The 12,631-nt window shown below is 35.7% G+C and overlaps 1 protein-coding gene across 8 annotated transcripts in view; it reads left to right on the forward strand.

Annotated features, from left to right (window-relative positions):
• SENP6 (SUMO specific peptidase 6) overlaps window positions 1-12,631 on the forward strand; it is a 131,653-nt gene that overhangs the window by 113,720 nt on the left and 5,302 nt on the right. For all 8 annotated transcript variants that reach the window (XM_070376211.1, XM_070376212.1, XM_070376213.1 and 5 more), the window contains 2 exons: window positions 7,176-7,606; window positions 12,457-12,560. In XM_070376211.1, coding sequence (XP_070232312.1) covers window positions 7,176-7,606; window positions 12,457-12,560 — 535 coding nt within the window. The remainder of the gene's footprint in view (window positions 1-7,175; window positions 7,607-12,456; window positions 12,561-12,631) is intronic.

The raw sequence follows: 12,631 nt of genomic DNA on the forward strand, positions 1-12,631 counted from the left end.
TTCAGGGAGAACATATACCATGGCCGACCATAACTGCTCTAAATAAAAATGTGTTTGAAAGAGGCAGTAGCAGAATTTGGTCTTTGTTTTGGTGGTTTGAGGGAAGGTCTAAGGAAGCAGTGGTTTGTTTGGATAAAGAACTCAGTCAGTCGATCAGTTCAGTCGCCCAGTCGTGTCCAACTCTTTGCGACCCCATGCACTGAAGCACACCAGGCCTCCTGTCAATCACCAACTCCCAGAGTTTACTCAATCTCATGTCCAACCGTCTCATCCTCTGTCGTCCCATTCTCCTCTCACCTTCAGTCTTCCCAACATCAGGTCTTTTGCAGTGAGTCAGCTCTTTGCATCAGGTAGCCAAAGTATTGGAGTTTCAGATTGAGCATCAGTCCTTCCAATGAATATTCAGGACTGATCTCTTTTAGGATGGACTGGTTGGATCTCCTTGCAGGCCAAGGGACTCTCAAGAGTCTTCTCCAACACCACAGTTCAAAAGCATCAATTCTTTGGTGCTCAGCCTTCTTTGTAGTCCAACTCTCACATCCTTACATGACTACTGGAAAAACCATAGCCTTGACTAGATGGACCTTTGTTGGCAAAGTAATGTCTCTGCTTTTGAATATGCTGTCTAGCTTGGTCATAACTTTTCTTCCAAAGAACAAGCGTCTTTTTATTTCATGGCTGCAGTCACCATCTGCAGTGATTTTGGAGCCCCCAAAAATAAAGTCTGACACTGTTTTAATTGTTTCCCCATCTATTTGCCATGAAGTGATGGGACCAGATGCCATGATCTTAGTTTTCTGAGTGTTGAGTTTTAAGCCAACTTTTTCACTCTCCTCTTTCACTTTCATCAAGAGGCTTTTTAGTTCCTCTTTACTTTCTGCCATAAGGGAGGTGTCATCTGCATATCTGAGGTTATTGATATTTCTCCTGGCAATCTTGATTCCAGCTTGAGCTTCCTCCAGCCCAGTGTTTCTCATGATGTACTCTGCATATAAGTTAAAATAAGCAGGCTGACAATATACAGTCTTGACGTACTCATTTCCCTGTTTGGAACCAGTCTGTTATGTCCAGTTCTAACTGTTGCTTTCTGATCTGCATACAGATTTCTCAAGAGGCAGGTCAGGTGGTCTGGTAATTTTCCACAGTTTGTTGTGATCCACACATTTAAAGGCTTTGTATAGTCAACAAAGCAGAAGTAGATGTTTTTCTGGAACTCTCTTGCTTTTTTGATGATCCATCGGATGTTGGCAATTTGATCTCTGGTTCCTCTGCCTTTTCTAAATCTAGCTTGAACATCTGGAAGTTCACAGTTCACGTACCATTGAAGCTTAGCTTGGAGAATTTTCAGCATTTCTTTACTAGCGTGTGAGATAAGTGCAATTGTGCTGTAGTTTGAGCATTCTTTGGCATTGCCTTTCTTTGGGATTGGAATAAAAACTGCCCTTTTCCAGTCCTGTGGCCACTGCTGAGTTTTCCAAATGTGCTGGCATACTGAGTGCAGCACTTTCACAGCATCATCTTCTAAGACTTGTAATAGCTCAACTGGAATTCCATCATCTCCACTAGCTTTGTTCATTATGATGATTCCCAAAGCACACTTGACTTTGCCTTCCAGAATGTCTGGCTCTAGGTGAGTGATCACACCATCGTGATTATCTGGGTTGTGAATATCTTTTTTGTACAGTTCTTCTGTGTATTCTTGCCACCTTTTCTTAATATCTTCTGCTTCTGTTAGGTCCATACCATTTCTGTCCTTTATTGAGCCCATCTTTCCATAAAATGTTGCCTTGGTATCTCTGATTTTCTTCAAGAAATCTCTAGTCTTTTCCATTCTATTGTTTTGCTCTTTTTTTTGCATTGATCACTGAGGAAGGCTTTCTTATCTCTCCTTGCTATTCTTTGGAACTCTGCATTCAAATGGGTATATCTTTCCTTTTCTCCATTGCCTTTCACTTCTCTTTTTTTCACAGCTATCTGTAAGGCCTCCTCAGACAACCATTTTGCCTTTTTGCATTTTTCCTTGGGGATGGTCTTGATCCCTGTCACCTGTACAATGTCATGAACTGCCATCCATAGGTCTTCACGCACTGCCTATCAGATCTAATCCCTTGAATCTGTTTGTCTCTTCCAGTGTATAATTGTAAGAGATTTGATTTAGGTCATACCTGAATGGTCTAGTGGTCTTCCCCACTTTCTTCAATTTAAGTCTGAATTTGGCAGTAAGGAGTTCATGATCTGAGTCACAGTCAGCTCCCGGTGTTGTTTCTGCTAACTGTATAGAGCTTCTCCATCGTTGGCTGCAAAGAATATAATCAGTCTGATTTCAGTATTGACCATCTGGTGATGTCCATGTGTAGAGTCTTCTATTGTGTTGTTGGAAGAGTGTGTTTGCTATGACCAGATCATTCTCTTGGCAAAACTCTTATTAGACTTTGCTGCTTCATTCTGTACTCCAAGGCCAAATTTGCCTGTTACTCCAGGTATTTCTTGACTTCTTACTTTTGCATTCCAGTCCCCCATAATGAAAAGGACATCTTTTTTGGGTATTAGTTCTATAAGGTCTTATAGGTCTTCATAGAACCATTCAACTTCAACTTCTTCAGCATTACTGTTCGGGGCATAGACTTGGATTACTGTGATATTGAATGGTTTGCCTTGGTAATGAACAGAGATCATTCTGTCGTTTTTGAGATTGTATCCAAGTACTGCATTTCAGACTCTTTTATTGACTATGATGGCTACTCCATTTCTTCTCAGGATTCTTGCCCACAGTAGTGGATATCATGGTCATCTGAGTTAAATTCACCCAATCCAGTCCATCTGATTTGTTTGTTGATTCCTAAAGTGTCAATGTTCATCTTGCCATCTCTTATTTGACCACTTCCAATTTGCCTTGATTCATGGACCTAGCATTGCAGGTTCTTATGCAGTATTACTCGTTACAGCTTCGGTGTTTACTTCATCACCAATCACATCCACTACTGGATGTTGTTTTTGTTTTGGCTGTGTCTCTTTATTCTTTCTGGAGTTATTTCTCCATTTATCTCCGGTAGCATATTGGGCACCTACAGACTTGGGGAGTTCATCTTTCAGTGTCCTATCTTTTTGCCTTTTCATACTGTTCCTGGGGTTCTCAAGGCAAGAATACTGAAGTGGTTTGCCATTCCCTTCTCCAGTGGACCATGTTTTGTCAAAACTCTCCACCATGACCCATCTGTCCTGGGTGGCCCTACTTGGCATGGTTCATAGTTTCATTGAGTTAGACAAAGCTGTGGTCCATGTGAGGCTTCCCTGGTGGCTCATACTGTAAAGCATCCATGTGATTAGATTGGTTAGTTTTCTGTGATTGTGGTTTTCAGTCTGTCTTCCCTCTTTTGGAGAAGGTTACAGAAGCTTCCTGATTGGAGAGACTGACTAAGGGGAAACAGGGTCTTGTTCTGATGGGCAGGGCCATGCTCAGTAAATCTGTAGTCCAGTTTTCTGTTGCTGGGTGGGGCTGTGTTCCCTCCCTGCTGTTTACCTGGAGCCAAACTCTGGTGGAGGTAACAATGATAATGGCGACCTCCTTCAAAAGGTCCCATGCCCACACTGCTACACTCAGTGCCCCCTGCCCCTGTGACAGGCCACTGCTTACCCATACCTCCGCAGGAGACACTCACACACAGTTCTGTCTCAGTCTCTGTGGGGTCTCTGGGTCCTGTTGTACACAAGGTATATTTGAGCCCTTTGAGCATCTCTGGTGGGTATGGAGTTTGATTCTAAAGGCGATTTCACCTACCATCTTGCTGGGGCTTCTCCTTTGCCCTTGGACATGGGGTATCTCCTCACAACCGCTCCAGCGGCATGCATTCACTCATTTAGCAAAAAGATATTTGGTATTTTGAAGGGTTGCATTGTGACCTTATATTTGTCTCTGCTAAGACAAATTATGAAATGACCTTGCTTTGTCTCATTTTTATCATGGTTGCAGAGTAACTTTGTTTGAGGTTGGTGTTCTGTAAGATTTTAATGTCTAATACGCCTGTCTGTGCCAAGCTAGCTTCTGAATGTGCTCTCTTTCTCACTATAAAAAACATTTACTATGTAGTATAGTCAGATTCTTTTTATTTAAAATCATGCTTTTCCCCATCATCGGGATGGGGAACACATGTATACCTGTGATGGATTCATTTTGATATTTGGCAAAACTAATACAATTATGTAAAGTTTAAAAATAAAATAAAATTAGAAAAAAAATTAAAAAAAAAAATCATGCTTTAATTATAACACCTATTATTATCTCTAATTAGCCCAGCCAAAGATAGTAGACTAGGTTAAAACATTGGTTATGACTGTAAAGCCCAGCCTCTTCAAAATGATTTGAGTTAAACATAGTATCATAGTATCAATAAAATTTAAAACTAAGTTTAAAATTAATCTTTATAATTTCTTCATTTTCCTCAAAATTAGATTTCTTGACATTAATTTGTCATATCAAGTAGCAAATGAGCTGCCCACTTGGTAAAAGGGAGGGGTATACATGGGAAGCCATTTGTCAGAAATTAATTATAAAAATTTAAAATAAAAATATAATTTGAGGCATATATAATATAGTAATAGAGGCACATCCTTAGTTGTGGTGACTGATGTGGGTGGATGCTATGTTTAGTGCTTCGTGTCATCTTGGTTGTCTTGGTGAAAGGTAGCGAGTGAATTAGTTGTGTTCTGCAGAACTGTGCTGTTCGTAGATGGAAGAATAACTTCCAGATCAGGAGGGCTTTTTTATAAAGAGGTAAAACTAACTAGATAGGCTGCCCTGTATTCGTCATCTATTTTAATTTTCCTGGTGGTGGTAATTTCTTTAAGCTAAAAGTTGATAAGCTATTTGTTAAAAATTGTTGTAGTAATGGACAAGGAACAGAAATTTGATGTTTGGACCTAATCCAAACATCAAATTAAACTAAGTGAAATTGCCTGTTTTAGCCATGCCTCCCACTAATGGCTTAAGGTCAAGGTATCTGCCATTAAAAGGGATCATAAAAGCAAAACTCTGGCTCTTAGAGGTTGAAAGTAAGGTGAGATGTATCCGATTCAGCTTTCTCTTTACAGCTAGGTGAAGGAAGATTTTTTTCCCCAAGTTATTACAACAGAAAAACTATGGCTCATCCATATTATCATAGCTGAAAAATGTTTATAACTGTGATAGACTTCGGTTTCAGCTGTAGGTTGAGAATCACTGTGTTATACCATGTTTAATCAATTTTTAAAGCACATTTTTTCACTTTATAACCTTTCTGAAGTTGAGATGTGACTTAGTGTCAGCTGTGTCTTTGGGCTGAGGAAGTGAGGAAGATGGTGTGCACTCTTCTCCCAGCCTGGCCTGACCTAAGTCCATAGGGTCCTGAGGATTAATAGTTGAGGAGGGAAGCATTTCTCCATCTGGATTTTCAGTACTGAGGATGAAGGCAGCCTCTGTGAACTTTTCTATTTATTGTGTCTAATGAAGAGACATACAGTGCTTCTTAGTATTACCTTGGGGAAATTTAATATTTTGCATAAATAGAATATGCAATAACTTTTGTCTGGGTCAACATTCATTTTTCATACAGCAGATATCTACTGAACTCCATACTCTATGACAAATATTGTGCTTAGCTAATAAATTATCTGACATCTTTAGCCTGTTCATTGGAGTGGGTTGCCATTCCCTTCTCCAGGGAATCTTCCCAACCCAGGGATCAAACTTGGGTCTCCTGCATTACAGGCAGATTGTTTACTGTCTAAGCCACCAGGGAAGACCCTTTCACATAACACTGTGCCTAGCAAATAGTATACCCTTAATAAAATTAGTTAGATTAATGAATATTAGCCACTTTTAGCTGTATAGCTTCTTATTCATAGCTTATATCCTACTGTCAGGAACTATGATGATACCTGAATTCAGCTCTAGCTGGAATTCTATTGATACTTCTGTAGTGATAATTAGACTAGATACACTATTTCAATTTAGTGTATTTTATTTCAGTAGAGTATGAGACAAGAATATTATTTTCAGTATTAATAAATCTATATTATTAATGCCTAATAAGTGTTATTAGTATCTGTTAATACCTAATATTAATACTTAATAATACCTAGTTAATATTAACCAAGCTTCCCTGATAGATTCGTTGGTAAAGAATCTGCCTGCAGTGCAGGTGACTCCGGTTCAATTCCTGGGTCAGGAAGATCCCCTGGAGAAGGGATAGGCTACCCACTCCAGTATTCTTGGGCTTCCCTGGTGGCTCAGCTAGTAAAGAATCCACCTGCAATGCAGGAGACCTAGATTCGATCCCTGGGTTGGGAAGATCCCTTGGAGAAGGGAAAGGCTACCCACTCCAGTATTCTGGCTTGGATAATTCCATGGACTGTATAGTCCATGCGGTCGCAAAGAATCAGACACAACTGAGCAACTTTCACTCACTCACTCACCTTATTAATAAGAAAAACACAGATGAAAAGTCTTTAAAAAACTATTATGTACAATATTTAGAAAATGTTCAAACTTATAAAGTCTAATTAGTTAGACTTCTGAAGATATTTTAATGTTGCTGGTTTTTTACCCTTGGCATAAGTAAAACAAAGGAAAGGTAAATGGGAATGATGAATTGCAGTGATGTAATTTACATTTTGTTAAATGCCTGGAAAACGAATTTTTCATTCCAAAAGCAAGAAAATGTTTAAAGGATTGTTTGCAGAAGTGAATGCAGGCTAGGTAATTCTGACAAAAATTATGTTATTTTAAAATAGACATTATACTCTGTTAATGAATCAGTGAGTCTTCAAACAAGTAGATTAACCATCTGAGTCACTGGGAGGCCCTCAGCACATTAAATGCCATCCTGACACCAGGGATGAGTCTGAACCTTGTGGCTGCTCTGTGGATCTAGTGACAGTGACAACAAGGAACAGATAAAGAAACTTTTGGGTGGGATTTTCCAGAAATGCATATGTTAATGTTATTTTATATTAGACAGTAAATTTGTGATTTGAATAAAAATGTTTTTATTTTCACATTAAAAAAAAAGAATTGAAAAAATTGGGCATTCTTAATAAATTTGTTTATAGAAGCTTTAGAAAAAATATTTTAATATTTATTGCCAAATATAATAAACTTTTCTAGTAATATATTCAGTAGTCTCATTTGTTTTTTACAGTGCACACTGGTTTTTGGCCGTTGTTTGTTTCCCTGGTTTGGAAAAACCAAAGTATGAACCTAATCCTCATTACCATGAAAATACAGTCACGCAAAAAAGCTCACCTGTAGAGGACAGTTGTATTTCTTCTCCTTCAGCCAGTGAAATTGACAGATGTTCACAAAACTCTGCTGCCAAGCCTGTAATTAAGAAGATGCTAAACAGAAAGCATTGCATAGCTGTAATTGATTCAAATAATGAACAGGAAGAAAGTGACCCTCGTTACCGGAGAAACATAAGCAGTGTGAAATGTAGTCTGAAAAAAATAAATCATACTGCAAGTGAAAATGAAGAATCGAATAAAGGAGAACCCACATGCCAGAAATTTGTTGATAGGACTGAAAGTGAGAATGGCCTACAGAATGAATATTTAAGTTCTATGCACCATACAGGTATGTTACTAAATATTTCAAAAAAAGAATTCAGAATAAGTTGGATTTTTTAGAAATAGGATTAAAATTTCAGGGTGCACTTTTTCTTAAAGTCAGGTTTATTGTATAAACATTAATTGTATAAACATTAATGTTTATTGTATAAATATATTTAATGTTTATTTACAGTAACAGTTGCTCATAAACATAGCTCAGTGACCTTTGATAAATGTATATAGTCATGTAATCATTATAGCAATTGAGATTTAGAACCTTGCCATTACTCAAAACAATTCTCTTGTGCCCCCTTTATAGTGAGTCTCCTCCCCTCATCCTTACAAAGAGTACAGTTTTAAAATTATAGTACAAGGTCTGCATTTTTCATTTGTAGGAACTTGGACTTGTTTTTATTTCGTAGGAAATTTACTTATTCAGCATAAACAGTAGTTGTACAATCTTAGATCTAAAAGGCAAATTAGTTTGATCTTCTCAATTTACAGATGGGCAAATTGAGATCAAGAGGCAAAAAATTAAAGCTTTTTCCTCCAAATAGTTGTTGACATTCAAATTAAAGGTTAGTTCCTGTTCCTCACTCTCTTTCATGGTTTTCAGTGGAAAGAAGGGCACTGGTCCAACCTTTGCTTTTTTATTTGCCTTCAATTCTAATAAATTGTTTCTTTCCTTGAATCAGGTCCATATTACTAGCACTTATTCTAGAAATCTAAGGTTTCTCTTCAGATACTTAAATTTTTTATCAAGTCAAGTCAACTGCAGAATTTCCACTTCAACCTCAAAGTAAAATAGTCCATTTCATGAACTATAGTATACTATATATATAAGATAGCAAACTTAATAAACTGTGAATAGATTTAATACATTCCCTTTGGAGGAAAAAACTCAGTATAAGACATAGAAGAAATTATGTGACCTCAGAAAGAACCTATCAAAAGTTGTGAATGCTGAGCATATTTTGGGTACTTCTACAAGTGTATGTTATTTTAGTAAATCAGAAAGCTGTTGCTGCGTTCTTACAAAAATATTTTTTGTTTGACATGCTCAGCTGCATAAAGCTGATATTAGGCCTATGGATATTGGTCTTTGTGCCTTTTAGCGGGTATAAGATAAGAGGCAAAAGGGGGGAATTTAGCAGATAAAGCAAAAAAGTGCATCAAAACCAAGCAGATAAATGCAGTTGACCCTTGAACAGCATGGGATTTAGGGGTGCTGACCCTCTGACAGTCAAAATCCACCTCTGACTTTATCATCAGCCATTTGTGTCATACCACTGTTCCACATCCACAGACTCACATCCCTGGATTCAGCCAGCCTCGGATTGTACAGTACTGTACTAACCTCTTTCTTGGGCAAAAAAAAAATCCATGTGTAAGTGGACAGTGCAGTTCAAACCTGTGCTGTTCAAGGGTCAACAGTACTTATTTTTATTGCTGACTTTCTAATATATTTTATCAGGGAGGAAATGGAATGAAGAAAGGCAAAATAGGTAGTCCCCAAGTCACTGTAATTTTTTTCAGTTTTAGTATTTTAATACTTGAAGAAAAAAGTAATAAAAGGCATTGAATAGCTACATTAACTACCATTTTGCTACACTGAAAGCATTGCTTAGATGGGCACTCTGAAGATTAAGCCTTCAAGGCAGTGTGCACTGTTTTTCACTGCCTTTGAACAAAGTCCTGCCAATTAGTACATGAGAAGATGCTGGATATCATTAGTCATGAGGGAAAAATAAATCAAAACCACAAGCCTATAGAGTGGATTAATGTCTGCTTAAGCCTTTTTATAGAGCGTTGCTAGAATTGGAAAGTCAGATGCCAGTAGGTGTTGGTGAGGATGTGGGGAAATTGAAAACTTCATATATTATTAATGTAGGAAGGTAAAATGCTACAGCTTGCTTTGGAAGACAGTTTGACAGTTTCTTAAGAAGTTAGACATAAAGTTATAATATGATCCAGCAGTTCCACTCTTAGATAAATACCCGAGAGAAATAAAAACATATGTCCACACAAAGACTTGGGCATGAACAATTACAGCAGCATTATTCACAACAGCCAAAAGGTAGAAACAACCCAGATGTTCATCAACTGATAGATGGATAATGAAAACATGATATATCTATTTAATGGAATATTATTAGGCCATAAAAAGAAATGAAGTAGTGATACATGTTACAACATGGATGAAACTGAGAACATGTCAAGTTGAAGTAGTCACAGAAGACCACATATTAATGTGAGTCTATTTGTATTAAATCTCTCAAACAGAAAGCCTATAAGAGTAGATTAATGGTTGCTTAAGGCTGCTTGGGGATTGGAGAGGAATATGGCGAAAATGGATTGATAGCTAAAGGGTTTAGAGGTTTGTTTTTGCTTGTTTGTTTTGAGATTTGAAACATTTTGAAAATGTTTTAAAATTGATTCTGGTGATGGTTGCACACAGTATGTGTAAATATACCAAAACCCACTTAATTGTACACTTTAAGGGGGTGAATTGTATGGCATGTGAATTATATCTCTAGAGAACATTTTTAAAGTTCCTTTTAGATGAATAATTTCATATAGTTTAATATGAATTCAAGTTAAAAAATGAATTAAAATGCATGACTTAGAGCAATGAGACAAAGCCTTAGGGCTTCCTTCTTGTACACAAACCCCAGAAATTCCTAGTGGCCCTTTCCTACAAGTTAGTGTTCTAGTTGAGAAGTAACTGGTTAAATATGAGTATATGTCCCAGTGATTCCTTTAGTTTGCCCTTTCAGTATCTGTTTATTCTTCTTTGAAAAATTATAGTTTGTGCTTTGTTGTGTTTTTTTTTTTTTAGTGTTTTTCTATCCTTTTTTAATGTTTTCTTAATCCAGTGATGATACTGTCCCACAGTTCTCTAGAATGGGTTTGTATTTTTTTTAAGGAATGAAGTCTCATTTTTCATCAGATGTTTTCAAGGCCTCACTCACCCAAAAGAACATTGAATAGCCTCAGAGAGGATGGTTTAAGCAGTCTATGCTATATAAAATTATGACATCAAAATTTAAGAAGAGGAGAGCTTGTAAAAATTTTTTGTGATAATGATTTGTACCTTATTGATCTATTTCTGTTTGGTCTGATAGTTGACAGGATTTAAATGAAGCATTTTAGGTAGTTTAAACATAATTTAACCACTGAACACATATAGTCACAAGTGACTTCAATGTAGGTTGACATGCTACAGCAAATAAATAGAACTGTATATTAACACAGGGATTAAGTTTTTAAGATCAGTTGTAGGAAAGTAATAATGTGTGTTGTTATTACTTTGATTTGCTGCTTTTTCAGTTGGGCACCATTTGAAATAGTTATCTTGCGATGTATGGTATCAATACATGAAAAATATGTTTAAATTCTAGAATCACACTTGGTTCGGGATCTTCAGATGATCTCACTATGTGAGAACCTCAGGAACTGGGACTGGTTGTGAGAATAGCTGATTGAGTTACTGCCACTCAATTTATACTAGAGCATTTGTTTACTGAACGAAATAACTGAAGAAATTGACTATACTATATACTTTTCTCTCTTTTTTTACAATGCACATGTGTTTTCTTTTGTATAAAGTTCATGTTTATATGATACAATTTCTGGGTAAAGGGTATAGTTACGAATATTTTGCTACTAAAACAACTTGATTGTAATTACTAATTCTGAATTACCTAAGGATTTAGACAAATTTTACTTAAATATAGGTATTTTAGCTTCAAAACATTAAAATACAAATTTTTAAAAAGATAAATTGTAAAGGTTATTTTTTGCATAATAAAAGGATTAATCATAGGGCTTTATTATTTTAAATAGTATTTTTTTGATCACTACATTTAAACTTAATATATGTTAAATATATATCTTTTCAGGAGCACTTTTATCCTGCTATCTTCCCATCTTGTCTTGCTTAATAATATTAGTATTCTTAATGCTCTTTTAATAACTTGTACTAAATAAGTTAAATCCTGTTTAAAATACCTTGAAGTCATGCTTTTAAAAAACTTGGAAATGGTATTCTCTATAGTAAACAATATTTGTATATTTGGCATCAAAGTTCCTGACTCAGTTTTCATTATTTTTTTAAGTCATCTCTTTTTTTAAGCTTAATCATTGATTTTTAAGAATTTGGATTCTTAAAAGAGACTTTTAAAATAATTCATTTCAGATATTTCTGTGAGTCATTTTCTTTCATACTACCAGCATCTACATTGGCTTGTGTTGTTTTATTTTATTGAAAAATCTTATGAATATAACCAAACATGAAGGAAAAGTGTACCAAGTTGAAGAGCTTATCCATAACTACTAATATCATTATTTTCACTTTTGTGTTTTTTAAAAATTATTTGTGCAAAAGCAAGCCCATCTTACTATGTTTTAATCATGTTTTTTAATTTGTACAATTTTCTGTATTTTCACAATTTTAATTTCTCACATGTACACAGTATTTCATTTTATGTTCTATATTTGCTGGGTATTCCTGTTACTGAACAGTTATTTTCAAACTATTGTAGTTTCTGTTATTAAAGATATCAAGCATACCTGGCACAAAACCTTTATTTACAGACATGTATTTAAATATACATAAATTTTAATAATAAGATGAAGCTAGTTTTTAATATTTAATGAATTTTAGGGTCTGAGTAGTAGAAACAGCTCTGCAAATAGTATGACAGTTCAGGTTTTTAAAAAAGTAACTTATTTTGTATTTGTGATATTATATGCTAATACAAATTTTATATTTGTAATTACTATATAATTGCTAGCATTAATTTTAAGATCATATACTTTTAAGTTATGTGCATATTCTTTTTAAGAATTATGTAATATTTCTTATTGATACAGATGGTTTAAGCAAAATAAGGCTAAACTACAGTGATGAATCAGCGGAAGGTAGTAAAATGCTTGAAGATGAACTCATCGACTTCTCAGAAGATCAGGATAACCAGGTGAAACTTAATGCTTAGTAAGGAGTTCCAATATTTTATATCATTAGAAGTTTTTCTTTGGATTCCTATGC

The sequence above is a fragment of the Bos mutus genome, chromosome 9 (assembly GCF_027580195.1).
Source record: "Bos mutus isolate GX-2022 chromosome 9, NWIPB_WYAK_1.1, whole genome shotgun sequence".
NCBI lineage: Eukaryota > Metazoa > Chordata > Mammalia > Artiodactyla > Bovidae > Bos > Bos mutus.